The 17,579-nt window shown below is 42.9% G+C and overlaps 1 protein-coding gene across 1 annotated transcript in view; it reads right to left on the minus strand.

The window, feature by feature from the left end:
• LOC119346963 (RING finger protein unkempt homolog) overlaps positions 1–16,663 on the minus strand; it is a 19,822-nt gene extending 3,159 nt beyond the window's left edge. Inside the window, exon 1 of the mRNA XM_037616015.1 lies at positions 16,419–16,663. Coding sequence (XP_037471912.1) covers positions 16,419–16,663 — 245 coding nt within the window. The remainder of the gene's footprint in view (positions 1–16,418) is intronic.
• Between the last annotated feature and the right edge of the window lie 916 nt (positions 16,664–17,579).

Raw genomic sequence — 17,579 nt, forward strand, 5'->3', positions numbered from 1 at the left:
GGATTTGTACGCCTATTGTATTCAAAGTGTGATCCGAATCCCCTTTGTATGACGTCATTGACAAAGATCATAAACACACTTGCTAGTTGTGTGTTTTTGCAAAAGATTACAAAGAATCGCCATGCGTGCATGCGTGCGTGAAAGAATGAGTCGATGTGAACACAAGTCGAATCCGGTGCTACAACTCCAAATGGCTTTGTAAGGTGCTGACAGGACGGAGGAGAGGTGGTGATCCAGGTCAATCGCAACTCTACATGGTTAGATGTCTAGCCAGAATGGTAGAATCTCCTGCCCGTGACCCGCGTGCACCACGGGTTCTGTTCTCCTACTCCCTCCCATGGTCTCACCGCCCAGCTTGAAGATGCAAAATTAACGAACATCACTTGGTTCAGTACAGGAAGGTTTCTACTTCTATATAGACATATAGTGGAACTATTGATTTTGTCCGATGAACTATTGATTTAGGGTTTTGGAAAAGTTTACAAATTGGTAAATGCTAATATGGCGATAGCCTTTTAAGTAACTTTATTATTAGTGTAAACTTTTAGAGGGGAGAGGTGGGGGTGGGTGGGATGCACCCAAGAGAAACTGTTGATTTATATATAGGCGCAATGATCTGGTTGATTTAACTAGGCCTTGCTAAAGTTTTAATCAGGGCCCGGGTAGACCCCTAGTAGAAAAAAGGCGTCACAAAATCATGGTCCATTTCACCATACTTTTGAGTTTCGTCGTCACATTCTCAACATTGATATTCCAATAAGATTTTTACACATAATGACGTATCTCAGGTCAACTATGCAGTATTATACATATTGATTGTGCACATATTCATATACATTGGACCATTACATATCACTAGCAGAACGCCCGTGCGTTGCCACGGGCTTTTAGAAAAAAAGAAGATAAGATGCTACACATGAAGCTAAAATAATCAACTATGCATGTCTTAGTTAACACACATATTTTTTATTGACAATTATCTTAGACACATCATATTACCAAACACAATAGTATGCCATAGAGAAATGAAGAAAAAAATGTTATTGAAACCAACCATTAGTTGAATGGTTATAACGGTTGTGGTACCCATGTGCGTGGCGGTGGTGGTGATGTGCATACATTGTTCAATTTTTTTTTAATTTGTCGAAACATGGAACAATTTGTATTATTTTGCCGTTTCTTAATTCAAAAACAAACAAATCATAGCAATCTATAGCTCAAACCGCTATTCTCATTCCTTGGCCGGTAGATACTCCGTGGGGAGCACATTTGAGCCACCGCTAGTTGATATGGAACAAGCAGGACGTTCAGAAAAGAAGTAGAATTGACTGCGAAACGAATCTATGTCATTTGTCTCTGTTAATGGATATTCTCCACCTCTGAATCGGACAAGATGGGAGCGGCGGCGCTGGAAGACTTGATTGGAAACCTGGAGAGGAAGATGAGTCACGCATACAGAGGAGAATGATTGCGTTATAGGTCCAATAAATCTGCGGAAGTAAGGCCCCCTGATTTCCGGGGCTAGGGCGGGCGCCCCGTTTGCCTTGCCTATGAGGTGGGCCTAAGCAGGTGGATGATGCAAGGTTGGTGGCATGGGAGGCCAACGAGTTTGAAGGTGAGATCCAGCAGGCGGCGTGTGGTGGAGGGAGTGGAAGGAGGCGGCCGCGCTACGGATGCTGCCGACTCGCGGTGGAAGGACATGGCCGGCGGTGGGGAAATAGGGAGCTGGCATCCGGTAGAGGGAGGCGACCAGCTATGTGGGAAGAGAGGTGGCCGACACTGGGGGGAGGGAGGCAGCCGACACACTGGCGGCGGTGGATGCTCGTGGAGGAGGACGGGGAGATGCGGGGAGCGGGGAGGTTAGGGATAAGGCACATTTTCTTATGGGCATACCGGACGTGGGATGGAAAAAATCGGTGGAGGACGAGGGTAGGGATCGATCATAGAGATCGTGACGAAATGAGCTAACAGTACTGACACTTTAAGAGTAGAGATTTTCCCAAAAAAACTAACGTAATTTTGATGACGTATGAAAAGATTAATTAATGTGATTGAGCGATTTATGGTAAGTTAATTAATTTAGGTTTGATCTTTAGAGAATTGATTGTGATTGATTCTTTCACATAAAAACATCGCTAAATTACATGCAACGGCATGGAAACTGATCCGATCAGATTTGTTTCGTTGTGTGAGAGGTGAGGCGGAAATAAACTGATGGGGTGGTGGAAGGGGAGACGAAGAAACCTAGACGAAAGTGGAAGACGAAAAAAACCGTGATATCCTATCAAGTGAGACATTAGGAGTAGAGATGAAGAAGTTGAGATCCATCACCAAAACATATCTAATCCTTGTGCCTGTGGATGACCTGAAGCTTGACCCGATGTTTGAAGTTGAGCACGATCCCATACTGAAACCCTAGCGGTGACTCCATGGCTTTTGAGTGACGAAACACTTGGTTGCTATACAAAATGGATGATGGCCAGCTTGATCTCTTGGATGGCAAACTTCTCCCCGATGCAGGACCGCGGACCAATGTCGAAGGGGATGAAGGCGTAAGAGCATCTTCAGCCGTTCGGCCCCTCAGGGGCTTGAAATAGCGCTGCCTGGTGGCGCGTCGGTAGAAAAATCAGTGTGGCGGCGGTCGCCCCCAAGCTCGCCCCAGACGCCATTTTTTAAAAACCAAACTCCACCAAAATGTGGACAATAACGACACAAATTTGGAGCAAATTTAGGCGTTTCATTTATATTTGTACAAAATTTAAAACAAACTAAAAAGTACTACTACTACTAGCCATCGTCGTCGCCGCCCGCCTTCTACATGCTGAGGAGCCTGTAAAAGTTGGTGTAGTCGCCGCCGTCCTTGCTGCACCCCTGACCTGCGTCGCCGATGCGTGGGCGGTTGGACGCCCCAGGCGCCTCGTCGTCGAGGATGACGATGCCGCCCTCGTCACGGCCGCGGCGCCCTCCTCGAGGGCTCGGCGCTGGCGCTCCATCTCCTGCCGGACGTAGTCATCCCACGCCCATTTCAGGCCGGTCTCCTTGTCGGCGCCATGGCATCGTGCCCCTTCTTCACTGGAAGGAGCGCCGGCTCGGTTTTCGGCTTGACGAGGCGGGAGGAGGAGGGAGAAGGGCCACGGCCGTCTCGTTGATGACGAGGGGTGCGCCGCCCGAGCGGCGTCTCCCCCGCGGCTCCGACTTGACGGGGACGAGGAGGCCGTCTCCATTCGCCTCGACGTCTAGGAGCTGCCGCGACGGCGAGAGGAGGGGGGCGCCGGGTACTCCAACCGCGTCTCGTTGCCGGCCTTGATGTGCCCGAGACCGGGTTCAAGCGTGCGCCCGGGGACACCCCACCATCGGCGTCGCTCGTCTGCATTGAGGCGGTCGCGGGGTTCGACGCCGTTCGTGGAGGCGAGCTAGTCGGCGTGGCGGCGGTCGAGATACGCCTTCCACAACATGTTGTTGTTGGGGGCGTACCTCGGCTCGTTCCTCGCGCTCTCCGATCAACGACGATCGGCTCGTCCAGAGAATTCAAAATATTAGCTAGTCTATTTGCGTCCGTGTTCGTTGCTTAGCCTTCGAAATTGAATTTGCAATTGAAGTTTGATGCTCGGTGCTTGATTTTCTTTATAATGTGTCCATAGGTACTGTTGGGTTACTTCTCAATGTCGTTTATCACCTATTTTAAGTCGGAGGCAATAATAAAATCTTGAAATAGCAAATCCTCGCCAAGATGCAGAGCTTCGCAACAACAAAGTTAAGTGTTTTTAGTGTAATCTTTTTTTTGAGACAATGTCGCGAAGCTTTATTTGACCCGAAATCAAGTTTACATGCACGAAAGAAAGATCACCAGAGTGTCCTAACCAAACATGGCGACCCACCCCCAAACATAAAAACATGTTTCGCTAAATTGTGAGCCTCGAAATTCGAGCTCCTAAACTCGTGAACAAAATTACATCTCTAAAAAGAGTGACTCTAGTATATGATTTCATGTAAAATTGCTCCATAATTGGACAAGTGCTTCTGCTTTATATCATCCACCACCACCTTGCAGTCCAAAGCAACATCTATGCTCTGGATATTGAGGTCTTCGGCGAGTGCTAGTGCCTCCCGAATAGCTAAGGCTTCCATCATGGGAGGATCAGCTATGTTCCTGATGACAATGGTGGATGCCCCCTGAAAAACTCCTTTGTTGCCGCAAATAGCTGCTGCTACTCCTCGGCCCCGTGCAACCGCAGCATCAACATTGATCTTAAGGAAATCGTCAGGAGGAGAAATCCAATGCGTAGGCCGGACCATAAGTTAACCCCTTGTGTTTGTTGCTCGGCTTGTCCAGGGCGTAAATATCTGACAAGTAAGACTGAATGAACAGGTTTATTGCTATAGGAATCTGGAAGGTATCCTCATAAATGGCCTTTCTCCTTGCTCGCCAAACAGCCTAGAGCGTAACAACCAGCAAGACAAAATCCTTCTATGGTAGCTCGTCGTGCATCGAAAACAACCAGTTGTTTGCATTAACCTCCTGGTTTTGGCTTACCTTCTCTGTCAGAGCCTCATTAGAAAGGGCCCAAATGCATCTAGACATGGTAAACTCCAGCAGGGCATGCCTCTATGAGTCCTCGCATCCGCATCATGCACACAAGCGTGTATCCGACATGTGTCGCGCCAGGCACCACAGAAAAACCTTGAGCTTGGACGGGACCTTTATGTGCCATAGCTCTGTCCATGCCTTGCTCATCGTGCTCGTTGTTGAATTGCCTGCATTAACATCCATCCAGTTCTTTCTACCCTCCTTTGTATTCATGATCATATGGTAAGCTGATTTCACTGAGAAACGCCTATTTCTCTCGCTGGACCATGCCCAAAAATCCTCTACCACCCTCATACACATGGGTATCGACAAGATGGTGGCTGCGTCAAAGGGTAAAAACATGGCCCGTATCACATCTTCTGTCCAGGATGCCGTTGTGTTGTCGATCAGCTCAGAAACCATTGCTGGAGGGTTTGGGACTAGTGAAATTATTGACTGCATTGGTCCAACCCTAGGCAACCAGTTGGTTTCCCATATGTTTGTTGTAGACCCATTCCCAATGCGTCTAATGATGCCCTGTTTCAATATCTCCCTGCCATCAATTATAGCACGCCATATCTGAGATGGTTTACCACCAGGGTCTGCATCTAGGAAAGAATGAAGTGGGAAATAGACAACTTTTAGTATTCTTGCACTGAGGGAGTTGGGCTCCTCAAGCATTCTCCATGCCTGCCGTGCGAGCAATGATAGATTGAAGATCTCTATGTCTCTGAAACCCATGCCACCAAGATATTTTGGTTTTGTCATAACGTCCCACGAGACCCAACATGGTTTCCTCTTACCCTGCTTACTTCCCCACCAAAACTGTCTAATGATAGAGGTGATGTTGTCACACAAGCCTCTGGGTAATCTAAAGCAAGCCATGGAATAAACTAGGATGGCCTGAGCAACAGACTTAATCAAGATCTCTTTTCCTGCTACTGACAATAGTTTCTCCATCCATTCCCTTACCTTCTCCCAAACTCTATCTCTCAAATATTTGAAAGTACCCATCTTTGACTGACCGACATCTGTTGGCATTCCCAAATACCTATCACTCAGTGATTCATTTTGAACATTTAGAACTTGCTTGACATTATTTCTCATACTCTGTCTGCAGCCCTTACTGAAGAATATATATGATTTCTCATGATTAATCTTCTGCCCAGAAGCCCTGCAATATACATCCAGTAGGTTTGATACCTTTGCAGCCCCTTCAACACTTGACTTAAAAAGCAACAGTCTATCATCTACAAAAGCGAGATAGTTAACAGACGGAGCTATCGGTGCCACCTTCAAATTCAGACGACTGAGAACTAGATTTCAAAAGGCACGAAAGGCGCTATGCTGCAATCAAGAGAAGATAAGGGGAAATAGGATCTGCCTGCCAGATTCCACGCGTAGGTGTAAATTTCTCTAATTTTTCACCATTGAACAACACCGAGAAGGAAACATATTGTACCATAGACATCACTGTTTCAACCCAAGCATGTGTGAAGCCCAATTTCTCAATCATGGCACGGAGGTATGACCACTCCAATCTGTCATAGGCTTTTATCATGTTCAGTTTCAAAGCACAATAACTGTTTGACTTAGATCTGCTCCTCTTCATAAAATGCAGACACTCATATGCGCAAATGATGTTATATGTAATCAACCGACCTGGTACGAAGGCCGGTAGTTCCTCAGAGATGATGTCCGGAAGAATAAATTTGAGCCTGTTTGCCACCACCTTTGATGCGATTTTATAAATGAAATTACACAAACTGATGCGACAGAACTGAGAAAGTTGGGTCGGATTCAGAACTTTAGGTATAAGAACCAGGACCGTGTCATTAACACAATCAACTCCTTCCTCTCCTCTGACAATCCTTAGAACTGCTTTGGTCACTTCCTCACCACAAATATCCCAATGCCTTTGGTAGAAATGAGCTGGGAAACCGTCCGGTCCCGGGGCCTTCATTGGGAACATTTGAAAAAGAGCAGTTTTTACTTCCTCATTTGTGTATGGCGCTAGGAGCATAGCATTCATTTGAGGATTAACTTTGATTGGGACCTTCGAAAGTACCTGATCCATGTCGGCAACGTCTTCTGATGTGTAAAGATTCTTATAGAAATCAGTTACCAACCTCTTCAGTTCCTCGGGGTCTTCTGTAAGTGCGCCCAGAGAGTTCGCGAGTGCTTTTATCATGTTCTTCTCCCGTCATTGGCTTTTAGTGTAATCAAAGTTACAGTAGTTAACAATAATCTCCTGGGCTAAGCCAAGCTTGCAAAAAAATAAGGCATGTCCATTTTAGAGGTCTACATTGTACACGGTTTAAGCCCATTCCATTCTCCATTTATCCACCCCTCCTCTGCCGCCTGGTTCCCTCGGACGGATCAGGAAACCAGGTCGAGCTCCTAGCCAGCGACCATGGTAGCAGCTGCAACAGCAAGAGCGCACTACTCGGCAAAAGGCTAGCAGCAGCGCGGGTTTTAGGTGTATCAGTAGCGCGGGGAGTGGCGCTACTAATAAGACGGTACAGCTAACACATAGCAGTAGCGCGTGCTCACCGGCGCTACTGCTACACAAGTGTAGCAGCAGCGCAGTTAGTGGAAGCTCGCTACTGCTAGTAGCTCTAGCGCGCTTTGTCTGGACGCGCTACTGCTATCGCGGCGCTGCTGCTAACTTTTATACACTCGCTACTGCTAATTTAAGTAGTTTTCTTTTCCGGCATATTTGTTTTGTATTTGAACAAGCTTTATAAAAGAATCTTTAGCACATAGAAATGTCATCATGATACACATACAAATGTCTGCGAGACCACAAATGTAATCATAGCATATACATACAAATAGTCTCATCATAATCATCATCCAACACAAAGTGGTATCTTGTCATCATCTCGAAAATAGTGATACATGCAAGTCTCGAATACTTGCAACTACAACAACGTCATCCATCTAAACAAAGGTATACGCAAGAAGAGCTATCACTATGAGTGAGAGCGGAACTATGCAGTACATGAGGTGGCGGTAACGAGTCCTCTCTCACGCTAGCGTGAACCTCAAGTAACTAGCTTCTCCTTCTTGTCTGCTTTTTAAGCCTTTATGGCTGGTGCCCGTGAACCCATTCACTTGCGCCTGACACTCATGCCACTCGTTGTACACCCCCGGAACCTTCCCTTTGTACACGACATAGCAATTCCATCTCGCCATCAAGAAACAAAGTACCTGTTAGAGATGCATGTTCATGAAGAAGATGTACAATCATATATATGCAACAAAATATACTAGAGCAACACCGAAAAAGAAAGGGTTAGCAACTAGATGCAACATACAGTACGCAAATTAATTAACTAGAGGTACGCAGGTCATCGTAGGCAAACTAACAAAGTAGCGTTACGCAAGTTCGGCAGGGACCGTGGACATCACAAATTTTCATCGCTACAAAAAGTATACAAGTTCAACCGACACATATCATCATCATCGGCATCATAAATCACTAGAAGTTCCATCCTTCCATATCATCGAGGATGAACCCTAGCTTCTTGAATGGCGTGAGGTCTATACGTTGCATGCCTATGCGAGTTCGGACGTCAGCTCGCGATATAGGGCCGTGGTGGAACACCCCCTTCTCATCGACGACTTCTTTCATGATGATCGTCGCAATGTTGCTTTGGATGTGAAAGAAGTCATCTCTAAGTTTATAATCCACTTCTCCATGAAGTTCTAGCCACTTGTGGATGTGATCATCATTTCTGCTTCTCATGCGAAGCTTTTGGTGATCCGTGTTGAACTGAATCATGAGATGGACGATGTAGAATCCATCCTTCTTGCTTGGTTTTGGGACATGGATGTAGGAGAAGTTAGTTTTATGCGCGAAACCCATCTTCTTGTTCCTTTGTTTCCTGATTTGCACGTGTCCACCTCTAAAGCTGAAGCCTTGGAGAGGATCATCTAGAATATTCATTATGTGGGTGTAGTCTTTTTTCTCGTAGTCTCTGGAAGGGTCAAAATACACGGCGTGGGAGACTTGTGGGTAAAGAACGATAAGGACGGCGTGCCCATTGCTGCGGGGAAAAGACACCTCAAATTATTCCCCGTATGAGAGAGAAGGAATGATTGAAATGTACGAAAGGGTTGTCCGGAACTGACTTACTTTGGATGATAAGGCACGAGGACAATTCCCCGGTCCTTATTCTGTACCATGAAGTTTTGGAGGTACTCCCTAGCAGTTTCACGCTCAAAGTCGCCGAGACTCAAGAAAGACTCGTGCATGCACTACAGAAATATGTCAACTAGTGACCTTATGTCAGTGACCCTGGAAGAATTGGTCATAGATCTATGACCATTTCAGACCAATTGGTCAAAAGCTGTTCGAGGGGCTCCAAACCCTAAACCATTGCGACCATTTTGGTCAGAAAGGTCATAATTTCCTTACACGAAAAGGTCATAAAGCAAACAGCGCTAGTCCGCTGCCATATTTCTAGTTGTTAACGACCAATATAGATGGTCATAGCCTTGTAAATTGTGGTGGGTTGCTATGAGTAGGCGCCACCTCATCAGTTTTACCTATGTGTCATGTCCATGTGGCAGTTTTTGCCCTAGGTTGTGAAGCAACCTATATTTTTGTCATTCCCAAAATTCCCAAAAAAATCTCATAAATTCTTTGGGTCATATCTTCGTCAAATATGTAAAAACATTCCTTGCCTAGTTCAAAAATAATTCGAAAATATTCATTTTCCTATTCTGTTCAGAGCAGCACTTTGTGAAGGAAGTACCACTTTGGCATGTCCAAATGGTATCCATTTTCTACAGTGCTTTCCTGTGCCCAAATAACCATCCTCCACCAAATGCCAGCTCAATCCATTCATTATTTTGAGCCCAGCTTCAACATTCGTATTTATGTCCAATGTGGTAGTTTGTAAAGCAAGTACCACCTAGGCTCCTCCTTTTGAGGTGAAAATTTGTGAAGACGGTCTTCTTAGTAACTGATCATCCTCAGCCAAAACTCACGCCCATTAGCCATGTGCATTTCCCGTACCGCAAATCAAACACTTGGCTGCTTATTCATGTTTGAGCATCGATCGGTCTCCTCGTAAGAATCTTATGTTGTGATTTTCTTCCTAGCACCTACCTGGGGAGTGCCCAACCCACTAGAAATGCCTAGGCTGCCCTGAACACATGGCAACGCCACGGTCACGCGGTGACCATGCGGCGGGCATGCGAGCTTACGTGCTCTAGAGTTGGGGCCCTCGGCCACCGTCCAAACCTCGATGTCTCGCCATCAAACCATGTATTTTTGATTAAATAGATACTTATTTACCTAGAAATGATTTTTTGAAAAAAATAAAGAGCAAACTATGAGGCAGCTGCAGTTCAAATTTGACCCGCTTCCAGCTGAATCGATGGGAATTTGTCTTTTTCACCAGAGGTGGATCAAAAATTTTGACATCCAACCATTTTTTCAGTTGTGCATTATATATGGCCTAGTATTTTATAAAATTGATTAGGTCCAATTTTGCAACAATTATTTGGTAGTTCCTTCACAAAAAACCTCCTTTTGGGCACTCGGAAAATGAAAAATGAATTTTCCGTGCAAAGAAAATGAAAACTTCCTTAGGGAACATTGTTTGGAATTCCAAGATGCACCCTCGTGCACAATATGAGATCATTTGAACAAACTATGCCATGAATGTGGCCATAAGATTGATCATTTGGCTTGAAAGCCATGAATCTTCACGCATGATAGCTCATTTCTGAGAACGCTTTTTTAAAATAATTACCGTATTACAAGTTTATTATTTTTCCTGGAAACTTGGTCACATATAAGGACACAATGCGAAGGTTTTCCAATTTTTTGATTTTTTTTGAATTTTTTATGCCCGTTTCAAAATGCGGTCAAAACGGCGGGCTTGACCGTTCCTAGCTAGTGGTTGAATCTTGGAATTTTTTTGGTGTTTCTCTGATTAAATAGGTACTTATGTAACTAGAAATGATTTTTGGAAAAATAAATAGCAAACTATGAGGCAGCTGCAGTTCAAATTTGACCTGCTTCCAATTGAATCGTCGGAAATTTGTCTTTTTCACGAGAGGTGGATCAAAACTTTTTGCACCCAACCATTTTGTCAATTGTGCACTAAATATGTCCTATTATTTTAGAAAATTGATTTGGTCCAATTTTGCAACCATTATTTGGTAGTTCCTTCACAAAAAACCTCCTTTTGGGCACTCGGAAAATGAAAAGTGTTTTTTTCGTCCAAAGAAAATGAAAACTTCCTTAGGCAACATTGTTTTCCATTCCAATATGCACCCTTGTGCACAATATGGGATCATTTGAACAAACTATGCCATGAATGTGGCCACAAGATTGATCATTTTGCTTGAAAGCCATGAATCTTCACACTTGATAGCTCATTTATGAGAACACTTTTTTAAAATAATTACCATATTACAAGGTTATTATTTTTATTGGAAACTTGGTCACATATAATGACACAATGCGAAGGTTTTCCAATTTTTGATTTTTTTTAAATTTTTTATGCCTGTTTCAAAATGCGGTCAAAACGGCGGGCTTGACCGTTCCTAGATAGTGGTTGAATCTTGGAAAACTTTTGTTGTTTCTGTGATTAAATAGATACTTATGTACCTAGAAAGGATTTTTGGAAAAAATAAATAGCAAACTATGAGGAAGCTGCAGTTCAAATTTGACTCGCTTCCAGCTGAATCGGCGGGAATTTGTCTTTTTCACCAGAGGTGGATCAAAACTTTTGACACCCAACAATTTTGTCAATTGTGCATTAATTATGTCCTAGTATTCTATAAAATTGATTAGGTCCAATTTTGCAACAATTATTTGGTAGTTCCTTCACAAAAAACCTCCTTTTGGGCACTCGGAAAATGAAAAATGAATTTTCCGTGCAAAGAAAATGAAAACTTCCTTAGGGAACATTGTTTGGAATTCCAAGATGCACCCTCGTGCACAATATGAGATCATTTGAACAAACTATGCCATGAATGTGGCCATAAGATTGATCATTTGGCTTGAAAGCCATGAATCTTCACGCATGATAGCTCATTTCTGAGAACGCTTTTTTAAAATAATTACCGTATTACAAGTTTATTATTTTTCCTGGAAACTTGGTCACATATAAGGACACAATGCGAAGGTTTTCCAATTTTTTGATTTTTTTTGAATTTTTTATGCCCGTTTCAAAATGCGGTCAAAACGGCGGGCTTGACCGTTCCTAGCTAGTGGTTGAATCTTGGAATTTTTTTGGTGTTTCTCTGATTAAATAGGTACTTATGTAACTAGAAATGATTTTTGGAAAAATAAATAGCAAACTATGAGGCAGCTGCAGTTCAAATTTGACCTGCTTCCAATTGAATCGTCGGAAATTTGTCTTTTTCACGAGAGGTGGATCAAAACTTTTTGCACCCAACCATTTTGTCAATTGTGCACTAAATATGTCCTATTATTTTAGAAAATTGATTTGGTCCAATTTTGCAACCATTATTTGGTAGTTCCTTCACAAAAAACCTCCTTTTGGGCACTCGGAAAATGAAAAGTGTTTTTTTCGTCCAAAGAAAATGAAAACTTCCTTAGGCAACATTGTTTTCCATTCCAATATGCACCCTTGTGCACAATATGGGATCATTTGAACAAACTATGCCATGAATGTGGCCACAAGATTGATCATTTTGCTTGAAAGCCATGAATCTTCACACTTGATAGCTCATTTATGAGAACACTTTTTTAAAATAATTACCATATTACAAGGTTATTATTTTTATTGGAAACTTGGTCACATATAATGACACAATGCGAAGGTTTTCCAATTTTTGATTTTTTTTAAATTTTTTATGCCTGTTTCAAAATGCGGTCAAAACGGCGGGCTTGACCGTTCCTAGATAGTGGTTGAATCTTGGAAAACTTTTGTTGTTTCTGTGATTAAATAGATACTTATGTACCTAGAAAGGATTTTTGGAAAAAATAAATAGCAAACTATGAGGAAGCTGCAGTTCAAATTTGACTCGCTTCCAGCTGAATCGGCGGGAATTTGTCTTTTTCACCAGAGGTGGATCAAAACTTTTGACACCCAACAATTTTGTCAATTGTGCATTAATTATGTCCTAGTATTCTATAAAATTGATTAGGTCCAATTTTGCAACAATTATTTGGTAGTTCCTTCACAAAAAAACCTCCTTTTGGGCACTCGGAAAATGGAAAATGAATTTTTCGTGCAAAGAAAATGAAAACTCCCTTTGGCAACATTGTTTGGAATTCCAAGATACACCCTTGTGCACAATATGAGATCATTTGAACAAACTATGCCATGAATGTGGCCATAAGATTGATCATTTGAGTTGAAAGCCATGAATCTTCACACATGATAGCTCATTTCTGAAAACATTTTTTTCAAATAATTACCGTATTACAAGTTTATTATGTTTCCTGGTAACTTGGTCACATATGATGCCGCAATGTGAAGGTTTTCCAATTTTTTGATTTTTTTTGAATTTTTTATGCCCGTTTCAAAATGCGGTCAAAACGGCGGGAATGACCGTTCCTAGCCAGTGGTTGAATCATGGAATTTTTTTGGTGTTTCTCTGATTAAATAGATACTTACCTATAAATGATTTTTGGAAAAAATAAAGAGCAAACTACGAGGCAGACGCAGTTCAAATTTGACCCACTTCCAACTGAATCGGCGGGAATTTGTCTTTTTCAACAGAGGTGGGTCAAAACTTTTTACACCCAAACATTTGGTCAGTTATGAATTAAATATGACCTAGTATTTTAGAAAAATGATTTGGTCCAATTGTGCAACAATTATTTGGTAGGTTCTTCACAAAAAAAGTCATTTGGGACACTCGAAAAATGAATTTTTTTGTGTGCAATGCAAATGAAGACCACAAAATCATCATTGTTTGAAATCCTAAGATACACATATGTGCACAATATTGGGTCATTTAAACATACAACATGAGGCTAATATGTTGAGTGTTTACCCAAAATAAGAGGTTAAAAAATATAAAAGAGACAAAAGAAAGAAACACAATTACATAAGCTGGATTTTGATTGGTGGAACCATGTATGACACAGATCGATGACATGGCAGAAATCCTACCATCCATTGCTAGCAATCCCATGTCCATCCATCCATCCATCTAAAGAAAGGAGAAAAAAAACCACCGCACCAACTCCTCATCCTCGCGAACCCTACCCAACCACTCGTCGCTTCCTCCCCTTCCCATCCCCTCCCCGCCGCCACCTCCCTCCCCATCCCCTCCCCGCCGCCACCACAAACCTCGCCTGTCGCCGCCGTGCACCAACCTCCCCTCCCCTTCCTTCCCTACCTACGTCGTCCGCCTCCATCTTCGTGTCTAACCGCACACAAACTCCCTCATCCTTCTCTGTTAGGGTTAGGGTTCGCGGTCGGAGCAAAGCTGTGTGGCGCGGCACTGATGGCATGCGTACCTGACAGACGGAGTTGGAGGAGAAGAAGGACCCCGACGTCTTCATGAGCCAACACCAAGACCAGCCTTCCATCTTCGATGTCGACGGATCCCCGAGCGACCACCCAGGATCTGCGGCCACGGCGGCGCCAGCGGCTTGGTCCACGGTTGGTCCCTTGCTCCCTGTTGTTCTCGGCGTGTTTGGTCTGCGGTTGATTTTCGGTCGCCCTTGGGCGTTTGCTCCGTGCAGGTGTACACCGAGGGGATCCAAATCGTCATCTGGTGGTTCGAGAAGCCGATCATCTACGACGTCTGCGCAAGACCCAACCCAACCTGGTGGAGAATACCTCCGGAAGCTGGGATTGGTAACGTTCTCCTATTCTTGATTTCTCTTTACCTGATCAGATGCGTGATTTATTACTTACCTGGGAGCCAAATCCATGATTGGGAGGGTCCGATTTTAGTTGGCCTTGTTGATGTTCTTCAAGTCTAGCATCTGAGAGGATCAGACACGTGCAATGATTAATTTGCTAGCTACATGTGGTTGGGGTCTGGTACAAGTAAAAGGGCTTTGGCATTTGTTCATTGAGCATATCATGTAAGTGTGGACTGTAACGGGTCGTGCATATAGCAATTTGGACAGGTTTATGGGGTCTAGTACATGCAAAGGGTTGTGGGTTGTGGTATTATCATTTCCGAGCCCTGTAATAGGATCTGACTAAACACCTAGCCCACCTTGCCTGGTATGCTTGTATCTGCTACATGTTGTTTTCATCTTGATAGCTAGCAGCCTAGGAACATGAAATTTGATTATGAAATCTCTATATGCTGTATAATTAATTGGGTCAATCTCGAATTTGTTGTGAATTGTAAGATGCTTTGAGTAAATGTTTTTTTGCCTTCTCGCGTGTAGGTGGTCAAGTGATATAGCAAGCAGAGGTTCAGTCTGTTGGATTAGGATGGCGAGCTGCTGATTCGGGTTAACCAGGGGCAAACTGTGGCAATATGATTTCTGCCTGACCCTCCAGACTGTGGGGAAGCAGAGTCGGCCGCTGGCGGGGGACGTGGGCAACGACCAGATCGTCGTCCTCTCCAAGTGAAGGGGACAACTCAACTAGGTCTGCAGCTAACTCAACTTGACCCTGCTGTTGTTATGATTTCTGTAGTAGAAGCATGTTAAGAGACTCGGTTGTATTCATGGAGGTGCTTAAATATGTTTTGCTTAGCCTTAGGGCATGACTAAGGCATGCCATATGTTCTATTTGAAGTCACTTCCAAATAATCTAACCATATCATCGGCTTCAGTAATTATATTATTATTGCCTTGTTTTGAGACTTGCACAAAATTACTTGATGGCCAATATTTCAACACAAAATGCTGAATCAGGATGTGAAGTGATTTTATGGGTTTCTGGGGTTCTATTGACTAAATCCTATTATTAGTATACTTTTTTGTTCAACACTTGAATATCCTGCTAGCATGTTCATCCGAAATTACTAGATGGTTTTTGTCTGTGCAAGTGGCTTAGCATAGTAAATTAGTATACTTTTTTGATATCCTGCTAGCAAATGATTATTAGCACAGTTGAGTTCCAGATTTGTTTTAGGGGTGTGTGTGGGGGGGGGGTACACTTTTAGGCCTTTTTTGCTCCGATCGTGATTTCTGGATTCTGGCCTTGGGATTTGTCAAATGTTCCAAGTTCAGTTTTCACTAGAAATACTGTTGGTCGTAAGTACAGCAGTGCAAGCTATTCAATAATGGAAAATCTGTTGGTTATTAGCCATCTCTGGTTAACTAGTTATTTGACGGACAGTAGGGCGATTAATTACTGTAAAATGCTTAAAATGTGAAGCCTGTAACACTTGACAAGCATAATATACTAATATATTGTACATTACTAGTAGAATACTTTTGCTCTCATTACAGTGCAAGCAATTCAATAGCAGGGAACACAATTACTTAACCATCTCTGACTAATCAGCCATTTAAAAAGCATTACTTATTAGGGGAGGGTGGGTCTATTATTGTGCAACACTTGAATTCTTAGAATATACTGTACATTACTACTATATGTATGCACTCGCTAAGCATAATATATTTTTATTAATTCGTGTGTTTTCTGCTGTCTTTGAGAATATAAAAGAGCTCAAGTGCTTCAGTTGTCATTGTTGTCTGTTGTTTGATTTGTCAAACCCCAAGTTCAATTTTCACTAGGAATACAGTTGCTCTTGTCAGCTTGCAAGCAGTCCACTAATGTGAAATCTACAAATATTTTACCATCCCTTACTAATCACCCATTTAATGGTTTAACATAGTGCATACATATATTTTATTAATTATCACCTGTTTTGGTGTCTTAACTAATAGTAGCAATATACAGTATATCTGTCAAGTATCCGATTCATGGACCAACTGGTGAACTGAAGCGCTTGTTCTTGTTGATGCTGCTGTTGTTGCAGGACATGAAGCAGTGCAACAGCAGCCAGTTTGCAATGATGCTCAAGATTGCTGTCTAGTGCCTCACATCTCCTGAAAAGCACTTCATCACCCTGCGCCCGCTGGGGGCTGCACTGCATGACGCGCAGCCGCGAGTGGGATGCCAGGCTCGTCGTGCCCATGGGGGAACAGGTGAGGCCATCGGATTCTTCCGTCATCGTCGGCGTGTCACATATTTTTTTAATTTCTTGGTGTTGTTCTGTTGGCTCGTCTCAGTAGGATTTAGTTTGGTGAGGGTTGACATGATTGGTGATGCTGTATTATTGTGTCTGTTTGAATTGTGTCTGACTGCTCAAACGATGCTCATAGCGTTTCTGTTAGCGTGCGTTACAACTCATTTTTTTATTTAAAGAACAACCAAGTGGCACAGTGGTTCTACTTCTCATAAATTGACAGAAAGGTTCTAGTATGTTTTCATTTGCAAGTAAAACTCGACCTTCTTTTAGTTGAGTGAATATGTTTCTGATATGGAACGTTTTTGTTTTTGTTGCAATGCATGAAGAAGTCGGTGGTCAACTCATGAGCATTTTTCCATATGGTTTAATATGCAGACAACAAGAGAGCTAGTGATGCTATGTTAAAATTAATGTGTACTTGTCAATTCTAGCGATCCTGTTCTAATTAATGTGTATACTACAAGCCCTTGTTTTTCTGTCTTAATGCATGCACAAAAGTCCAGTTATCTTCTGAAAAATTGTTCGTGCATTTTCCAGTTTCTCAAATACAAAGTAGCTTGCTCCTTTCAGTTCATGCATTTTGTTCATAACCATTTTGTTTTATAACATGCAGATGATTGCCTTCATTCGTGTTTTGACATGAGCTCTAGGACGAAGTTGGAAGAAGCAAGGCATGCAAGACCTAGGCATGCATGCATGCTCTCTTATCCCTCCTGCTCCTAGGGAGATGCAGGACTGTTGTTGTAATGTTGGCCTTGGAATTTGGATGTACTACTGATTTTGCTGAGAATTTGATGTATATGTCCTTGCTAACTTGTTATTCAAATGCTGGGAGTTATGTACATATTCTTAGAATAATATTGTTTACCTGAAATGCATTTCTGTACTGGAAAATATA

This window comes from Triticum dicoccoides, unplaced genomic scaffold (assembly GCF_002162155.2).
Source record: "Triticum dicoccoides isolate Atlit2015 ecotype Zavitan unplaced genomic scaffold, WEW_v2.0 scaffold5622, whole genome shotgun sequence".
NCBI lineage: Eukaryota > Viridiplantae > Streptophyta > Magnoliopsida > Poales > Poaceae > Triticum > Triticum dicoccoides.